We start from the raw sequence: 18,121 nt of genomic DNA on the forward strand, positions 1-18,121 counted from the left end.
TTGAAACATCCAGGGCAATGCAGTGTGCATTCATCTGCAGCCAATGCTGGTGTAAACAAATCCACCAATTTGCCAATTATGTAAAATAGCACAATTATGTACAATAACCCTCGATAATGACTAGATTACTGGTTTATGTATTTACTACACTTGTTATTTTAGAATGTATTCCAACTTTAAAAAAATTTATGCTGACAGCAGCTTTGTATCTTGACTGTAATCAAGAGGCACACTGAGTGACTGGCCTATACCACCAAGGTTTGTGGGAGCACACTCTGATGTTCATACAAGGAAATCACCTCCCTAATCACTTCTAAGAATGTATCTGTCATTAAGCTCAGGTATGACTGTATATTATAACAGAAAATTTGGATTTTATCTACAAAAAAAGTTTTGAAAAATGACAATAGTAAATATTTAAGAGATTTATTAAAGCATCTTATCACAAAGATGGAAACATACAAATTAGAAACATGCAATCATCATCTTCCACGGTCCAGTCAAATGTTATATATCTTTCCTGTTTTTACAGCTAGCTGAAAACTTCAGATCTTATACCCAATTCACTCATCCTGAATACTGAATTCAATCTTCCTGAAATTATCCAGGGCAGCAAATAACCAAGATACAAACCATTATATAAAGAAAGTGCAAAGTTAAAAAAGAAAATATGTGGAGAATACTCCCTCCCCACCCCCAGTTAAAGGCATACAATGGCACTTTGTTCTTTTTATGCTAGATTGTCTTTGAAAAGTATTAAATTGTAATAGACTTAACAAAAAACAAAAAGACTTAATGAATGTCCAAAAAGCTTCTTAGTGTTTGAAAATAAATGCTTAGACAAAAGACAATGTATTTTATATCAAACAAGTTTGAAGAGCCCTGTAATGCAGCACTCTGTAAAATAAACAAGACAAGAAGCTGGTATAGGGTTTATTGACAGAGGCAGAGCGTCTTCAGGCAGGTAAGTAAGGAGGCGGTGGTTCCTTCTCAGGCATCTTCACTGCCATTTCGTAGGTTGGCAAAACATACTAAAAAGACAGAAAAAAACTACATGAAACTTGAAATTCTTTCTGAAATGATTTTCAGCTTTCATACTATCTCCTAATAAAGGTACACAAACCTACAGAGAAGAGCAGAAGAAACTGTTAGCTCAACAATTCCCAGGAATAGAGATGCCTGAAAAACAGGCAACTTTCCATGCAACTGAGATCTGACCTATGTTTGCTAGACATGATGGATTAAGGCTGGAAACAACAAGAATTTTAACTCTAATTCTGACCAACTCTAAGGCAACAAGGATTTCTTGACAGGCAGTAGTTGTCCCTGCTCTCCCCTTGTTCCAATAAAGTATCAGTGCCAATGACACCTCAGGAATTGAGGATTTGGGTGACAGGGCCCCACTGAACCACACTATAGGAAGCCTCCAGTAAGACACTGGAGTCTGTTTCATCAGAATCTGTTTGTAGTCAAAGGAGCATGAACCTCCACCATATCCTCCTCTAGGGTGCCAGGCATATCTTTATAGGGGAGGTGGCATTCTAACCTTGTGTTGAAAATCTGGAAAGATAGTCTGGTAGCAATTAGAGGGCTCTGAGACACAGTCCTCCTCAGACTCCAAATCCCACCAGTCATTGCCCCACAGACAGATTAGCTCCTCCTCGTATCACAGGGTTTTTTTTTTTTTTTTTTAAACAATGTAAAATTCAGTTAACAGTATTCTAATCCATCCACAGAAGCCCCACAGGCTAAACAAGCTTAGCACAGTTGTTTCTCTCTTATGCTGCCCACGGGGACCACTAATAAATAAACTTAACAGACAACTAGACACAATGGGCAGTGTAGGGACTGTCTAGCCTGTGTACCCAGGATTCCAACTGGGAAATGCTAAATACTATGGTATTTAAGCTATTCATGCCCCAAACCAGAGTCAGGGCACAGAAAAGAAAGTTAAACTTCACGTTCTTTTGGAACCATTAATAATGGCTACCATTATTTAAACAAAAGAAACAGCAGTTAACCTGTGGAGGTGCTTCAAAGGCAGGGTACACGGCAATCTCTGGCACATTTCTGTTGTTGATATATTTGTAGCAGTTCCAAACACAGTTAATTAGATAAGCCTGAAAAGATAGACACAAAATTTACCAGAAACTCAACAGATTACATTTTAAGAATACAAACAAAAGCTGGGTGTGGTGACATGGCTTTTAAATGCAGGTGACATCCAACACTGTCCCACCATGTTCTCCATCAGAACCTAGCACCAGATAGGCCCTTTTCAACTCCTGGTCCTCATTTAAATGTCAGAAGTTTCCTAAAGAAACTAGAGTTGGGGTTTCAACTTAGGTCTATTAACCCCTGTGTTGCAAAGGAAATTATGGGGTTGTGAATGCTGGAAATTGTAACAAATTTCCAATACAAATCATGAACCACTTTCAAAAACAGAAAAGTTTCTTCACTTGTGGAATTATCTTGACACTTTCAACCCTTCTCTGGCAACAAGACAGAGGATGCTTCTGGAAGCTACCTCTACTACTTTTAAACATTGTCACCATAAGTCCTCAAGCCTCTGTATCCTCTGAGGAGATAAGGCAATGAAAAGGTTATGATAGGCAGTGTTAAGTCTCACCAGCTACCTACAGATTTAGCAACTTACCTTAAAAATTATAAATACCACAAAGAACACAAGAACAATGAATAGCAGGCAGCTGGAGTCCAATGCCAGGAGGTCATCTTTGTAGGGAAAATCAGGCTATTAAAAAACAGACACACACAAGCAATTTACAATTCAGTCAGGGCACCTGGACTCTGTAATAATCTAGGGAGCATTTTAAGAAAACAAACAAAAGCTGGGTGTGGTGATGCATGGCTTGGGAGGCTAAGGTGGGAGGATCTCAGTCTCAGCAACCTAGCAAGTCCCTGAGTAATTCAGGATTACTGTCTCTAAATAAAAAATTCAGGATGTGGCTCAGTGCTCAGTGCTGGTGAATCCCCAGTACCAAATAAAATAAAATAAAAGGCACCAAAGTCAGAAGTGATAGTCTAATAAAACTTTATAAACAGGCTTCAACTCAAAAGTGCTTTTAAGTCCCATTATCTTTAATTACTTTAAAATACACTTGTTTAAATATCCAGAATATTCCTTAAATAGTCCAAACTAAGCTTATTTTCTCCTAACTTTCTATAAAGTAATATGAAGATGTTGTCTGGGATAATGAATTAAAGCTGTCACACAATCACAATAAGAACTTAGACTGATACTGTATAGTGGGGCAGGTGACACTGGGCTGAAGTGGCTAAGCAGGACTTTCCTAAAAGAGTTTTGAAAGGAGGTGTGGAATCTGTTTTTATAGCTAAAAACTATAAATGCCTATAAAGACAAAACACCATTGTGCTGGTATTTGGTAAAATACAACCTCCTATGTGGAACCCAGGATTTGTCCCTAGGTCAGTAAATCAGTAGGTACTGAGATATACCTAACTCCATTAGGCAGTTAGTCCCGGAGAAAATAACTTTTCTGAAAGTAGTTTGTCTCAACTCTTCATCAGGCAAAAAGACGGCACTCCACAGGTCAAAGAGCCAGGCACAGCTATACAATTTACTGTAAACATACTATGTTCTACTGAGAAGGATCAGCTATATTCATTCAAATACTCAACCTTGGCTGTGAGCAAAGCAATGAGCTCTAAGTGTGGGGAGAAAGCATTAGAAAAGAAGTCAGGATTTATAAGCTGGCCAACAAAGGCAGTACATGAGATTAAGTGAATCAAAATAGAGGAGGGGAAATGGTAGATAAAAGGAAGAGCAAATTCATTTTGTACCTTGCATGTATTGCATGTAGCCAGTGCGTGGGAGAAGGCTATGCTAAGGTTGTTAGAGTAAAAGGCAGGGGCCCCACTTGTGATTTTTTTAGCCAGAGATGAATGACCAGAGAACAGTTCTTAAGAAGCTTCTAACTACAGGTGATCAAGCCACAGGCCTTGTCCTTAGCTACTCTCTTCTGCTTCAACAGCTGCTGCTTTCTCACCTGCCATCTGTGTGCCGGCCACCATGGCCATCTCTCAGTTCCTTGACTGTATCATGTTCCTTCTTGCCTCAAGGACTCATATTTCTCTAGAACATTTTCATCATCTCTCTGGACTCCGCACCTCCTTTCAAAACTCTTTCAGGAAAGTCCTACTTGGCTACTTCAGCCCAGTGTTACCTGCCCCACTATACAGCATTAATCTAAGTTCTTATTGTGACTGTGTGACAGCTCTAATTCATTATCCCAGACAACATCTTCATATATCTTAATACCCCAAACACATCGTATGTTTCCTAAAGTGAGGGAAGTCAACTTTGTGTTCACACCATTCACCAATGGTGTCTGGCATAGAGCTAAGAACATCCTAGGCACTCAGCTGTTTGCTATGAATGTCTATAAAGACAAAACACCATCATTTAATGAGCGCCAAATACGGTCAAATTATTATACCTGTAGTATATAGTTAAAAAAAAAAAAACCACTGAATTACTTCTTCCGCATGACCCACCTTTAAGAATTTGCAATACTGTACTGTATTTTCATCTTATCAGGTTTTAACATAATACTTACTTTAAGACACTTGAAAAAACATGGGGGTACTTAAAAACAGAACCTAAGGATATCTCAGAATAGCAATTAAAATATTTTACTTAAAATAAAAAAAATAGTTTAATTAGCACACACTTACTAATTGATCCAGATATTCTTTGATTCTTGGCAAATAAGTGAGAGAACTGATAGCAACCAGGCAACTGAGAACAAAGTCAAAAAGCCGGTAACAGAAGAATGGAATCAGCCAACCCACTTGATACTGCAGAAGAAAATGAACACAGATTTTTAGCAAATGTATGAAATAACTAAGCAGATTCAGTAAAGTTCAAACTCTAAAAGCTGAAAAGACGACATACTTACAGAAATTGCTCCATACACCAGCATTGAACTGATGATAAACATAAGAACAGAGACGGCAAAAAGGACACAGGCATTATCTAAGAAAACAAAAACAAGTATCAATTAAGCTACTTATACAACAAAACAAAATACTTTATTAAAATTAAAAAATAAATCTTGAGAAACTCATTCAAGCTCTTATTTGTTAATTGCTGCAATAATCTCTAATATTTGTTTAGGGTGCACAAGAACTACGTGGTCTGCTAGGAAGACAGGTGCCTATGCCTTTACAAGTTCAAAAATCTGAAGATGTGCAAACAGGAAAATACAATACAACATGGCAAGTGCTGTACCAGAAGCAGGAATGATGAGCTCGACCTCGAGAATCATGAAAACATGAAAGAAATGATTAAGTTTGGTCTTGTGACATGAATAGGGTTTAACTGGAAAGAAAACCTGGTATTTGCTGTATTGAACAGAAAACTATAGCTGCTACCTCTTGCCTCAGGTAAAATGTCACCTGAAATTCAGGTTTCCATTAATTCCTCCTCCCAAACATATAAATTCATTACTCCTGCACTCTGGCTTTTCTGTACATGCAGATCTATTTTCTTCTTGGTGCCTCAATTCTTTCTCCAGACTGTTCCAACCCTCCCTCTATTAACCCATGTTCACTAATTTTTTCAGAAAGGACTCAAACCACACTTGATTTTTCATTTTTCTGGCACACATCTATAATTAATTTTGTAACTACAGAGAGATATTAAGAAACTGAAGGACATTAGTAATGATGATTAAAATTACTACTTAAATAAATAAATAAATGTAAAATCTCACCACTGAGCAGTACAAACATCCTCAGTATTTGGCACTAAATATCAGATCTCTTATCTTTTCTTGAGGAATATTGAATAGCTGAATACTAAGGATTTAAAGGACTTTTTTGCTGTGGGACACAGAATGTCACTTATAAGAATTCAGTTATAAACAAAATGTGAAGTTTAACAGGATATTGGTATTAACAAACTTCAAAGTTTAGAATTCAAATAATCCATTTTTAAGAATCTGTTATGGGAAACTGCATGCTTATTTTGATTTCTGAAGTTCTGAAACAGTGATGTTCAGAATCCTTCACTGGATTAATAAATAACAAGGCATCTATTGCCTGCAATGACAGACACTCCAGTACTTGTGAATCAATAAAACAAACAAAACATAAGGGTTAAACAAAAACTTCAGGATTCCAACCACTATGACATTCAGGGTCTCCCCGTAGCTAACACATTTCCAAATTGAAAGTGGATGAGGTTAGATGCATATTTGAAAAAGAGCTTGCATATGTTGTGAAAGTGATTTATATATATTGACTGCCAATCCTGTTTAGCTGAGTAGAAATAATCACAAAAATCATTATTTAAAATTGTCATCAAGTTAATGATCATTAATTTATTGGGTTTGTGGAAAAGTCATCCAAAGAAACAAAAACTATCATGCAACTAAGAACTATAAATTTTTATTCTCTTAAAAATAGGGGCTTTAGTACAATTATAATCAACAAAAATATAATAACGAATACCATCTGATTTCCTTTAAAGCAGTTAGAATATTCACGCAATATGCAGTAAACCCACGACTTTACAGATATAGCCCAGTAAGCATTTCAATAAACATTAAATCCCTTTTCTATATCTCATTTTTAGAGAAACATACATGCGAGGGTAAATGATGACATTGGCGGGTTAATTAAAATTTTATGACCTAGAGTAAAATTCTGAAATTATAAAAAATAGCTGAAATTTTTTACTGTTCTTTTGGGTTTTCAAATAAAACAGACTATTAGGAAAAAATAAATGCCAAAAAGGACTATTTATAATATGCTCTTATTATTTCTCCTACCACAGTTGACAAAACAATTAAAGAATTTAATCTAAGAAGAATCACTTTTTAAAAAACCATTGAAAAATCATTTCTTAAAAAATCACTTTCAAAAGCCAACAATGGTTAGCTGCTTTCGTACTACGTTATATGACAGTCACAAAATTCTTCTTGGCTCCTGGAAAATGAAGTTAGCCCTGTAACAATACAAACCTTCATTAATGGATCATTGAAGGCCATAAATGTAATGTAGCTCAGAACTTCACATTAAGAGGTAATACAACTAAAAATCTGAGAATTAAGATCCTATAACATATACATATGAATGGGAAATAATTTGTATTATATGAATTTTGTAATAGTACATTTGCTCCATGGGCAAATCTCCCATACCAACTACATTTGTTGGCTAGACCTCAAAGATTTACAGTTCACTTTTATTTCTCTCTTCCTCCTGTAAAGGTACACAACTACACAACTCACAAAAATGTAGTAGTCCATTAAATCTTCTGACATAAATGCTTACCAAAAATCTTTGAAAAAAACTCACCAAAATACTTTCCTATGTCAGTGAGTAGTTTAAACATCAATGAGCTTAAGTTAACCTTATTATGCAACTTATTTAACCTTTTGAAGCATTATTTAATCAATCTTCCTCTAAATAACATATACATACAAATTAAACTCGCTTTATAGATTTTTAGAAGGAAATATTTTGTTTTCAACTAAATACCTACCGGCCATTCTCTCAGATGAATAGTAATTTCCAATGACTTCATACTGAATGTTGACAGATGGCATTGAGTTTGGATGAGTCACCTCTACAGTCAGCAAAATTGCCATCAACAGGTTTACCACCTGTGAAAGATAACATTTTATCAAATACATTACTATTGAAAAAGTCTTTAGCAAAATTTCTAGATGTTGTTCCACATTGAAAATTGTTTAAAGTAACAAAGACAAAAAATGGTAGGGGCCAACCTGAGAAAAAGGATATGCAATTACCACTATGAAAATAATTTAAAAATAAATTATTTTATCAAGTGCAGATTTAATATTAAAAGATACGATGCTAAACCCTATGTTAATATCAATACACCGGAATAAAATGGCAAAAAATTAAAACTAGGGAATTATTACAAACTTTTCCTGTTCAGAGGCACATATTCATTCCTATATGAATCTCAGAATTTCTATGTCTGAAGAAGCTACAGTTGATTTAGACGCCTGAAACCACTCCACAGCATCCCTAGCCACTGCCAAGAGAGCTCATTTCCTCTGGAGATCAACATTCTTTTGGAGTTGCATAATAAGGCTTTCACTATGCCACCTAACTTTCACCTACTGGTCTTAATTCTATGATTTTTGAGTCAATGTGCTCCCCCAAATACTGTCTTTTCTAGAATAAACATTTAGGTCCTTTAATGATTCCTCTACCTGGCATGTTTTTCTGCTACTCCACTATTTCTCTTTTGCAGTCCTCCTTTCATAAGCTCTAGTTTGAGGCACACACTATCAAAATGAGCTAAGATCAAGCATCATCAGAATACAAATCTCAGCTCCCCATTCTTGCTAACAAATTTCAATTAATGCAACATGAAATTGCACTGGCTTTATAAATTTACTGAATATCAGGTAAGAGTTAACTCCCTAAAATATCTAGCTTTTTTCCACACTTGACCCTGCTAAGCTACCAGCTGCTAACTGATACGTACAGATGGATTCAGAGGACCAAGTACAGGTTTTAATGTTATTTGTAAGTGAATTTCATTTTATTACATTCTTGTCCATCATGATTTTCTGGATTTGGATTTTGACATTCTAAACATTTACTTTCTCAGCTTTCTGCATTTGATTATATGATCAGCACTGCCTTTAAGTGCTCAGAATCAGTCCTGTTAATGATTCAATATAAAAATCTTATGAGGATGAGAATTAGCCTTCTCTAAACTTTATGGGCTTTACCACTGAGCTACATCCCCAGTCCTTCTTAATTTTTTATTTTGAGACAGGGTTTCATGAAGTTGCCCAGGATGACCTTGAACCTGCCATCCTCCTGCCTCCCCTCGAGCTGCTGAGATTTCTGATTAGAACCATTATAATTGAGCTGAGATGATAATCTCACTGTGGTTTTGATTAGCATTTCCCTGATGATTAGTAAGGAAGAACTTTTTTTTCATATTTCTTGGCCATTTCTATATCTTCTGAGAAATAACTATTCAGATCCTTTTTCCATTTTTAGATTATTTGCTTTTGCTGTTGTCTGAGTTCCTTATGTATTTTGGATATTAAATCTTTTATCAGTTTGCAATTATTTTCTCCATTCTGAATGCTGTCTCTTCACTCTGTTGATATTTCTTTTATTGTAGTTTTTATTTGATGTAATTCCATTTGCTTATTTTTTCTTTTGTTGCCTGATTACATTCTTGTCCAAAACATTGTCCAGACTGTCAGTGTTTTCCCGTATTTTCTTCTAGTACTTTTACAGTTTAGGGTTTTACATTTAAGCCTCTAATCCATTTTAAGGGTTTTTTTGTTTGTTGGTTCATGGTGAGAGTTAGGTGTGTAATCTTATTCTTTTATATGTGGACATCCAGTTTTCCTAGTATCATTTATTGAAGGTTGTGTTACCCAGATGTGTTCTTAGCTCACTGGTTAAAAATCACTTGGCTGTTAAGTGTATGCACTTATTTGGGGGTTTTATTCTATCAGTCTGTTTTTATTTTTATACAGTACCACCATGTTTTGGTTACTACTGCTTTGAAGTATATTTTGAAGTTGAGTAGTATCATGCCTCCAGCTTTGTTCATTTTTGCTCAAGACTGCTATATGATCTTTTGTAGTTCCATGTAAATTTTAGGATTTTTCCATTTCAGCGAAAGATGACATTATTTTAATAAGGGTTGCATTAAATCTGTAATGGCTTTGGCAGTTTAGACATTTTAACAATACTAATTCTTCCAATCCATAAACACAGGGAGTCTTTCTATTTGTTTTCTCTTCAATTTCTTCCATCAGCATCTTATAGTTTTCACTGTTGAGGTCTTTCACCTTGGCTTTTTGTTTTGTGTAGCTACTGTAAATAGGTAGTTCACTACTGGCATATAGGAACGCTACTGATTTTTCTAAATTGATTTATATCATGAAGCTCTAATTTAATTCTAAAAAGTTTTCTCAAGGTATTTATGATTTTCTACATATATGACCCTGTCATCTGCAAATAGGGACAATTTAACTTCCTCCTTCCCAATTTGTATGTTCTTTATTCCTTTCTCTTACTTGACTGCTCTAGCTAAGACTCTTCCTACTTCACTGAACTAAAGGATTAAAGCAGGCATCCCCATCTGGCTGCAGATCTTACCATCCAGCATGTATTAGCTGTTGGTTTATCACATGTGGCCCTCACTATGTTGAGGTATTTTTCCTCCTATACCTAATTTGTTGAATTTTTATAATGAAAAGATAATGAATTTTATCAAATGTTTCTGTATCTATTAAAACACTCATCATGGGTTTTGTCCTTGATTCTGTTGATATATCACACTTAACTGATCTATCTGCATGCTGAACCATCCTTCATCCATAGGATGAATCCACTTGATCACAGTGAATTAATTATCTTTTAATGTGCTGATGAATTTGGTTTGTGTTTTGTTAAGAATTTTTGCAATGTTTATCAAGAACAGACTCTAGTTTTTTTGTGAGTATCTCTATCTCATTTTGATCAAGGTGATCCTGACCATGTAGACTGAGTTTGGCGGAATTCCTTTCAATTTTCTAAAATAATTTGCAAAGAATTGGTATTAATTCTTCTTCAAGCATTCTACAAAATTCAGCAGTGGAACTATACAGGTCCTAGACTTTGTTGAGTCTTCTTATTACTGATTTAATGTCATTAATTGTTAATCATCTCTTCAAGCTCTATTTTCATGGTTCAACTTTGGTAGGTCATATGTTCAAAAAATTATTCATTTCTAGGTTTTCCAATTGGCATACAGTTGTAAGAGTCTCTTGTGATCCTTTGTATTTCTGTAATATCAATTGTAATGTTTCCCTTTTCATCTCTGATTGAGTCTTTTTTTCTTAGACTAACTAAGGCTTTGCCAATTTTGTTTACCTTTTCAAAAAAAATCAACTCCTTTTTTTGGTCAATTTTTGTCTCTATTTCTTCTCTGATCTTTACTATTCTGTTTTTCCACTGGCTTTGGGTTTAGTTTGTTCTTGTTCCTTGAGAGGTATTGTTAGTTTTTTTGAGAATGTCCTACTATCTTGATATAAGCATTTACTGCTATAAATGTACCTCTCAGCACTGCTTTTGCTGCATTCTATAGGTTTTGGTAGTTTTCATTTTCGTTTGTTAAGAAATGTTTTCATTTCCTCACCACCCAGGTTGTTCCAGGAGAATGGTGTTTAGTTCTCATGGCTTCCATTGTTCCTCCTATTATTATCTCTAGTTTTATGGACTGTTAACAGGAAAGGTTTTTTTAAAATTTTGTTTTAATTAGTTACACATGACAGTACAATGATCTTGACATATCATACATTTGAAACAGATGGGGTATAATTTCTCATTTTTCTGAGTGTACAGGTAGCAGAATCACATTGGGCATGCGGTCACTTAGATACATACAGCAATAATAATGTCTATTCTATTCTGCTGTCCTTCCTTTCCCCCCTTCCCCTCCCCTCCCAACACTTCTCTCTACTCAATCACATACTTCTTTTTTTTTTCCCCTCACTTTGTCATACATGTATTCTGTATAACAATGAGGCACTCCTTCAATCTTCCATGCAATTCCCTTTCTCCCTCCCTTTCCCTCCCACCTCTCTTCCCTATTTAGTGATAATCTTCTTCTTATGCTCTTCCTCCCTACCCCATTTTCAGTCACCCCACCCCCTTTAAATCAGAGAAGACATTCAGGGAAAGTTTTTTGATAGGATTTACTTTTAAAAAATTTGTTAGGACTTTATTTGTGGCCCAACATATCCTGGAGAATGGGGTACTTTTAAAAAAATCATTATTTTAAACAATATACTGCTTCAGAGCACCATGATAAGGGTTTTACAGGCAGAGAGCACCTCTAGGAGAACAGTCTACAAAACTAAGCAAAGAAGTGCTCTTTAATAGAGACAAACTATCTTTAGAAGAAAATTTTAATGTATACAAAAAAGTATTATTGTGGGGCTGGAGTTTGGCTCAGTGGTAGAGCACTTGCCTGACATGTGTGAGGCCCTTGGTTCGATCCTCAGTACCACATATAAATAATTTTAAAAAAAGATTCATTAGCAACTAAAAAAAATATTAAAAAAGTATTGTTGTTTATTACTATGTGCAGTTACAACTGAGTTAATCCTGTTTTTTTTTTTTTTGGCAAAGATAGTTTATTTCATGAATGTTTAATGGGTACCACAAAGTTCTAAATAATAAGTTAGCTAGTACACACATTTTCCCCCTCCTCCCTTCAAAGAGGACTTTGTTTTTTCTTTTTTTGTGGTGCTGGGACTCAGCACCATAGGCATGCTAGGGAAGTGTTCTACCACATGATATATCCTAGTCCTGGAGGACATCTGATGTGAGAAATAAGAAAAAAGATACTAATGTTTAATAATTATATACAGTAGGTATTTAGAAACTTTGCCAAGTACACAGTGAGGAAACCAGATCCCCTCTAGCTAGGAAGTACAGAAAGTTTTACCATAAAAATATTTGAGCTAACCATTAAAAAATTATCTGGAATTAGCAAATGTTGTCAATAGTTGAGGTGGGTGATGAGTAAACAGAGACTTCTATTTCTCTACCTTTGCATGTCTGAAAACTTCCTAAATAAAGTCTTTAAAAAGCGATTTGGGGAAGAGCAGTTCAGGGGAAGAAAGAGCATATTCAATGGCACTGAAGCACAAAACAGCAGGTGCAAGGGAAGACACTAGCTTCAAGCTCTACTTATTTAGAGGAGTTGGGTGAGGACTGGAGAGGACACTGCTTGAGGCAATCTGTCTTCACTTCTCTCCCAAGTACCTAAAATTAGATTATTTATAGAGATCCTCATGAAAAATTAGCTACATATTAAGTCTTCCCAAGACTTAACATTACAAATGGATTTAATATTCCAAGACTTAACATTACAAGTTCTCAAAACATGTACTTGTAGTATACTATTAACTGTAAAGAAGGAAACTTTCTGCAGCTGATTTTTAAGCCCTTTTAAAATCATTCAATAAAAATTTGAGCCTATACCTCATTAGAAACTTGTTTAAAATAATCTGGTTTCAAATTATTTTATAATCAATAGAAAAATATTATTTATTATATATTTATATTATATTATGTATTATATATTTATTATATATTATATATATTATAATATTATTTATTATAAACAATAGAAAAAACAATTTTAGAACTGCAAGAATTTAAACTTGCACTCATTCTGAAATTTCTTCTTAACCAGGCATTAAGCCAGGCATGCTTTTTAAATCTGAAACACTTAACGTTAACACTTTAGGACCAGTACCTCTGGCACACATAATTGGTCCTGGCTTTCTCTATGTCCCACAGAACTATTAAAAAACCATACAATTAATATCTTAGTAAACAGAGTTATAGTCGCCTTAATACTACATTAGTAGAAGCTATAGCTAGAAAGCAATGATACTGGGTCAGACAGAGCCATTGACATAGTATCTAGTCCGGGCAGAAGGGGGATGCAGTTTCAAGTTCGAAAAGCTTGAAAGGAATCATAACCTCAAAAGCCTTGGCCCAGGTAAACTGAAAAGATTCATAAATATTCTTATAGTGCCTCACCTGGAATGAAAAAAGAGCTACCAAGGACACTAAGGAGTTAGGGAGGGAGGGAGGGAAGGAAGTAGTAAGGGAAGGAAGTGACATCCTACCTCACTAGGCCCCATCTTATTTTTCAGTCTTAGTAAAGTGTGGCAAAAAAATGCAGTTTGGACAAATCTTCTTTGTTTAGAGGTATGGGACTACATCTAAATGTTATTTGTGACCCAACTGGGTAGAAATTATCTTAAATGGCTATGGTACTGAAGTTACACTTTTGAAAGTCATCTGCAGTACTATAATAAACCACCAATGATCTTTCTCCAGTTCTTAATCTGATTACAATCTGATATCACTGATCATTATCTCCTTCTCCTTTGTAATAACAAAGTGCTCTAAAGTGATTTGAAATAACAAAAACATCTTAAGGGCAGATGTTCAAGACAACATTTAGCAAGTAACAGAAATACACAAGATAACACAGGGCTCCTGACTTACTCCTGTGTATCTACCAAAACTTTCACACTGAAAATGGTCAATAAATCTTTTATTACTTCAAGGCAGATTAAGTGGTTTACAACTGCTACTAACCTGAAAAGGTCCATGCAAAATAAGAACACCTAGGGCAAGTTTTAAAAATTGTGAAAATAAAGCATGGAACAAGATCTTCAATTGGGGGAACAGATTTAAATTCGCTCCCTATTTTATTAAGAATAAATGCCCTTACTAAAGTTTTACTCTCTGCACCTTGAGTTTCCTATTTACAACTTCTACTTTATCCTGCTCTTCTTTTCAATTGTATAAGCTAAAGTCAGTGTAAAAAAATCTGCCTGGAAGAGAGTGGAAAGAAATACAGCCAATTACATTTGGATGGCTGAAATAGGGACCACAGTTATTTTCTTCTTGAGGAGTTAGAAGTCCTTTGTTCTTTTGAGTGGAGGCAAGGATCTGAGAAGCAACAGGAAGTTTGCAGGAAGAGTCCCAGGCTGTTGGATGGACTCTTGCTAAGCAGGGGGGGCAGGTCATTTTCTGGAGGTAATGGGGGTGGGGTAGAGTAAGAGACCAGATAATCCTAAAGGTTTGAATTATTCATTCAGGGGAATGGAATACAGAGTTTTAGGACAAACAAAAGAAATTAAGGATTCAGCCCCTTAGCAAATTGAAGAAGAAACAAAAGGAAGTTAGAAATACAACCTAACTGACTGTTATTAACTATTTGATGTCCAGTATTACAAATCAGTTAAAATATGGAAGAGCCAGTTTCTGAATGAAATGTGATATAATTATACAATACCAATAACAGGCCTTTCTGAATACAAAAGTACAAGAAACGTGAAAATAGGCTTAGCACAAGCAAATAAACCTACACATTCAAGTTTTGCTATTTTCTTTTAAAACGTACATTAAAGAAGATTGCAAAAAAATAAATAAACAAACAACAGGACAGTCAGGAACAATGTGGAGGTCAGATAGTCCCTTGAGGGCCAAGAAACAATATCTGCCTGCCTGAAAATGATTTTCATCTGGTGTTTGCCCAAACTGTTACTAATGATTTCAAGACGCTGCGTGGGAAAGTAAGTACAGAAAAAGCCAAAAAGGAGTCTGGGATCAATTTCTCTTCTTTTGCAGTTCACATAATTATCAAAAACTGCACAGTATCACCAATACCACTTCCTCCACCCACACACAAAATCAGTCATTAGGGAAGTAGCTGAGTCGACAACATACGATGTTAGTCAAAGCATCAGTAAAGTCGTAATAACTTAAAACTACCTAAACAGAATCACATTTTTAGACGTCACAGGCAAATAGCTTTAATATGAACGGATACTGGAAAGACTGGTCAGAAATCACATAAGTATTACTAGTGAACCACTTAATCAACAGCATTGCCCATCTGGTTATGACAGAATCATAAAGATCTTGCAAACCAGAGAATGCCTGCATATTGTGGCCAGAATAGAACACGCTCTCAACAAAATGTTTCACAAAACGGGGAGCATCTGGTAAGAAAAGCAGGCAGGGGTTGGCTGCACCAGGGAAAAACTGATCAAGTGTAAATCCTAGCAAACTGGTATCGCCGCCAAGAGCTCTCAAACAAATTCACAACAGAAGCCTTTCTGCTTACATCAAGGTCCAGGACACAAATGAAACTGGGTTACAGCTGGAGCTTTTTGCTTTCCCATCAGACTAGACAATGTCGAACGAGGCTGCACACATCACTACTTTCTTTTTTTTTTTTTTTTTTTTTTTGGGGGGGGGGTGGGGGATTCCAGGGAGGGGCCAGAGTTGTAGCTCATGGAAGAGTGCTTGCCTTGCATATGAGGCACTGGGTTCGAGTCTCAGCACCATATGTAAATAAATAAAATAAGGGCCCATCAACAATTATATATATATATATATATTAATTAATATATATATTAATTCCAGGGAGCACAAGGTGCGGAGGGAAGAGGGAACTGCCTTTCAGATGGCGGAAGTACAAAAACAATGACCTAATTCCCACCGAAATTTAGCAGCCCCCTCCCTCCATCCGCCTAGCCTCGTCTCTCCAAAGCCCACGTTCCTCAACTTCTTGCCAGGGAACTATCTCTTGGACAAGTCTCTCTCAAGGTCCCCAGACTCGATTAAGAGACAAAGCATTTAAAACAGGAGGGGAAAAAAAAAAAAACCTCCCCCTCCTCTCCCGCCCCACCCAACACCCCGGTCCCCAGCCCCACCCCTCCCGATTCGGCCCGGCGCCCCCCATTTCCCGCACATGCGCACTTCCCCGGGCGGCGAGGCCCTACCCGCCCGCCCGCCCGCCCTTACCATGTACCAGGTCCCCAGGATGATCGTCCCGGTGCGGACATGGCAACAGCCGCAGCACCGGGTGCTGTAGAACCGGTCGCTGCGGCTCCGCTTGAAAGTCATGGACACCATCGGGTATCTCGCGGGCCGCGTTCTTGGCCAGTCCCTGACAAAAGCTTTCCGCCCCGCGGTTGAACCCAGGGAGCTCAGTCAGAGTCTCCAAAGGCAAACGACGCGTCTTCAAGCCCGCCCCTGGTCCGGGCCCTTGCCAGGTCTTTCGCGCCTGCGCACTGAGCACTGAGCGCCACTCTCGCGCGACCTTCGCTTATCAGCTGTTCTTCCACCTTCCGCTGCCCGTAAGCCAATGAGGAACGGTGTACGGACCGGGTCTCCGATTGGGGAAAACCTGGAGATTGACAGGACCTCACGCCCAATAAGAAGTGCTACTCGCCTTAGCGGCATGCGGTCGGTGAGGGCAAGGGCTTCCTTGTGAGTCTAAGGGTAGTTTGGATTGATGGCAACCTGGTAGTTCACCATCCCTCAGAAAGCACCGGTAAGAAACATCTAATGAGAGGAGGGAGAAATTCGATGGAATGGATGGCAGAAAGTGGGCATAAGAGCCTTTCTGAGCGTTGTTGTCCTTGCCACGTTGTCTTTGTCACCGGACTAGGCCGCTCACGTGACCTGTGCGCGCGGCTCGATTGTTGAGCAGGAAGAGGGCGGTGCCTGTGGGGAACCCTGGAGCGGCCCTGCGCGCTCTTGCTGAAATTCAGGGCTTCCTGGAGGATAAAGGTTTAGAATTCTTCCCGCCCTTGCTCGTTCTGAAACCACCTTGGTGCGAGCAAAGAAATACCATCCCACCCTGTCAAAAACAAAAGATTAAAACAAACGAAAACAAGATAAAGTGGAAGAACTGCTTAGCTGCTGGATTTTTACTATTAAGAGTGATCTTTTTAAAAAAAATGTGAAACATTGAAATGGATCAAAAGATTATAGGTTACCTGTGTCTTCAAAGAAAACCCAGCCATAGTCTCACACATCCATCCAAGTATTCTGGTATATGGGGCATATACCATTCTTTGTGCTCTATACATTTAAGACTTGTTTACTGGACTTAATATTGAATCTTACCCATCTTTGGAAAAAGCCATTTAGCATCAATTTATACATTCATTTCCCATTCCCCTTTAAAAAGGTGAGTACTTTAAATTCTCCTTAGATCCAGTTCTAACACCTTCCTGGAACCTCGCTAAGGAGCAAATAAAACTTTGACGTGTCCGTTTTGCGTTTGTATGAGACTCGTGATTTTTACTTTGAAAACAAAAATAATAATGTACAATGTGTAGCCGCCACTACTAATCACATAAGCATAATCAAATAAACACTGAATATTGACTGACAAAACATTGAAATATGTGTATGTTGGGAGAGTGGGGAAGACAGACAATGGAAGACTGATAGATCTTCATCTGCCCTTAATCACTAAACCACATTCCCAGGTCGTCTTCTTTTTTTTTTTTTTTTTTTTGAAGACAGGGTGTCACTAAGTTGTATGGGGCCTCGAATTTGCAATCCTCCTGATGCAGCCTCTCTCACTGGGATTACAGGCATGAGCCATTGGCCAGGCTGTTCATTTTCTTTTATAGTTATATGACAGTCCATTGTGTGGATGCACACAATTGAGAAAATATTCTCTTATTAATGGAATGTTTATTCACAGTGAATTTTCTTTTGTTCTTAATTTTTTTGTTGATAAACC

The 18,121-nt window shown here is 37.0% G+C and overlaps 1 protein-coding gene across 1 annotated transcript; it reads right to left on the reverse strand.

Annotated features, from left to right (window-relative positions):
- Positions 1-796: 796 nt before the first annotated feature.
- On the reverse strand, positions 797-16,661 carry Laptm4a (lysosomal protein transmembrane 4 alpha). Its single transcript, XM_076833118.2, has 7 exons — positions 16,384-16,661; positions 7,532-7,652; positions 4,941-5,017; positions 4,717-4,839; positions 2,657-2,752; positions 2,022-2,120; positions 797-1,031 (listed from the first exon to the last, which is right to left on the reverse strand). Exons 1-7 carry the CDS (start codon positions 16,492-16,494, stop codon positions 957-959), a joined length of 702 nt encoding a protein of 233 aa, XP_076689233.1. The 5' UTR covers positions 16,495-16,661; the 3' UTR covers positions 797-956.
- Positions 16,662-18,121: the final 1,460 nt, after the last annotated feature.

The sequence above is a fragment of the Callospermophilus lateralis genome, chromosome 14 (assembly GCF_048772815.1).
Source record: "Callospermophilus lateralis isolate mCalLat2 chromosome 14, mCalLat2.hap1, whole genome shotgun sequence".
Taxonomy (NCBI): Eukaryota; Metazoa; Chordata; class Mammalia; order Rodentia; family Sciuridae; genus Callospermophilus; species Callospermophilus lateralis.

Coding starts and splice junctions, on each gene's coding strand:
- Laptm4a (XM_076833118.2), bottom strand. CDS start 16,494: ATGGTGTCCATGACTTTCAAGCGGAGCCGCAGCGACCGGTTCTACAGC. Junction 5,018..7,531: donor TTCATCTGAGAGAATGGCCG/GTAGGTATTTAG, acceptor TTGTTTTCTTAG/ATAATGCCTGTGTCCTTTTT. Junction 1,032..2,021: donor CCTTTGAAGCACCTCCACAG/GTTAACTGCTGT, acceptor CTGTCTTTTTAG/TATGTTTTGCCAACCTACGA.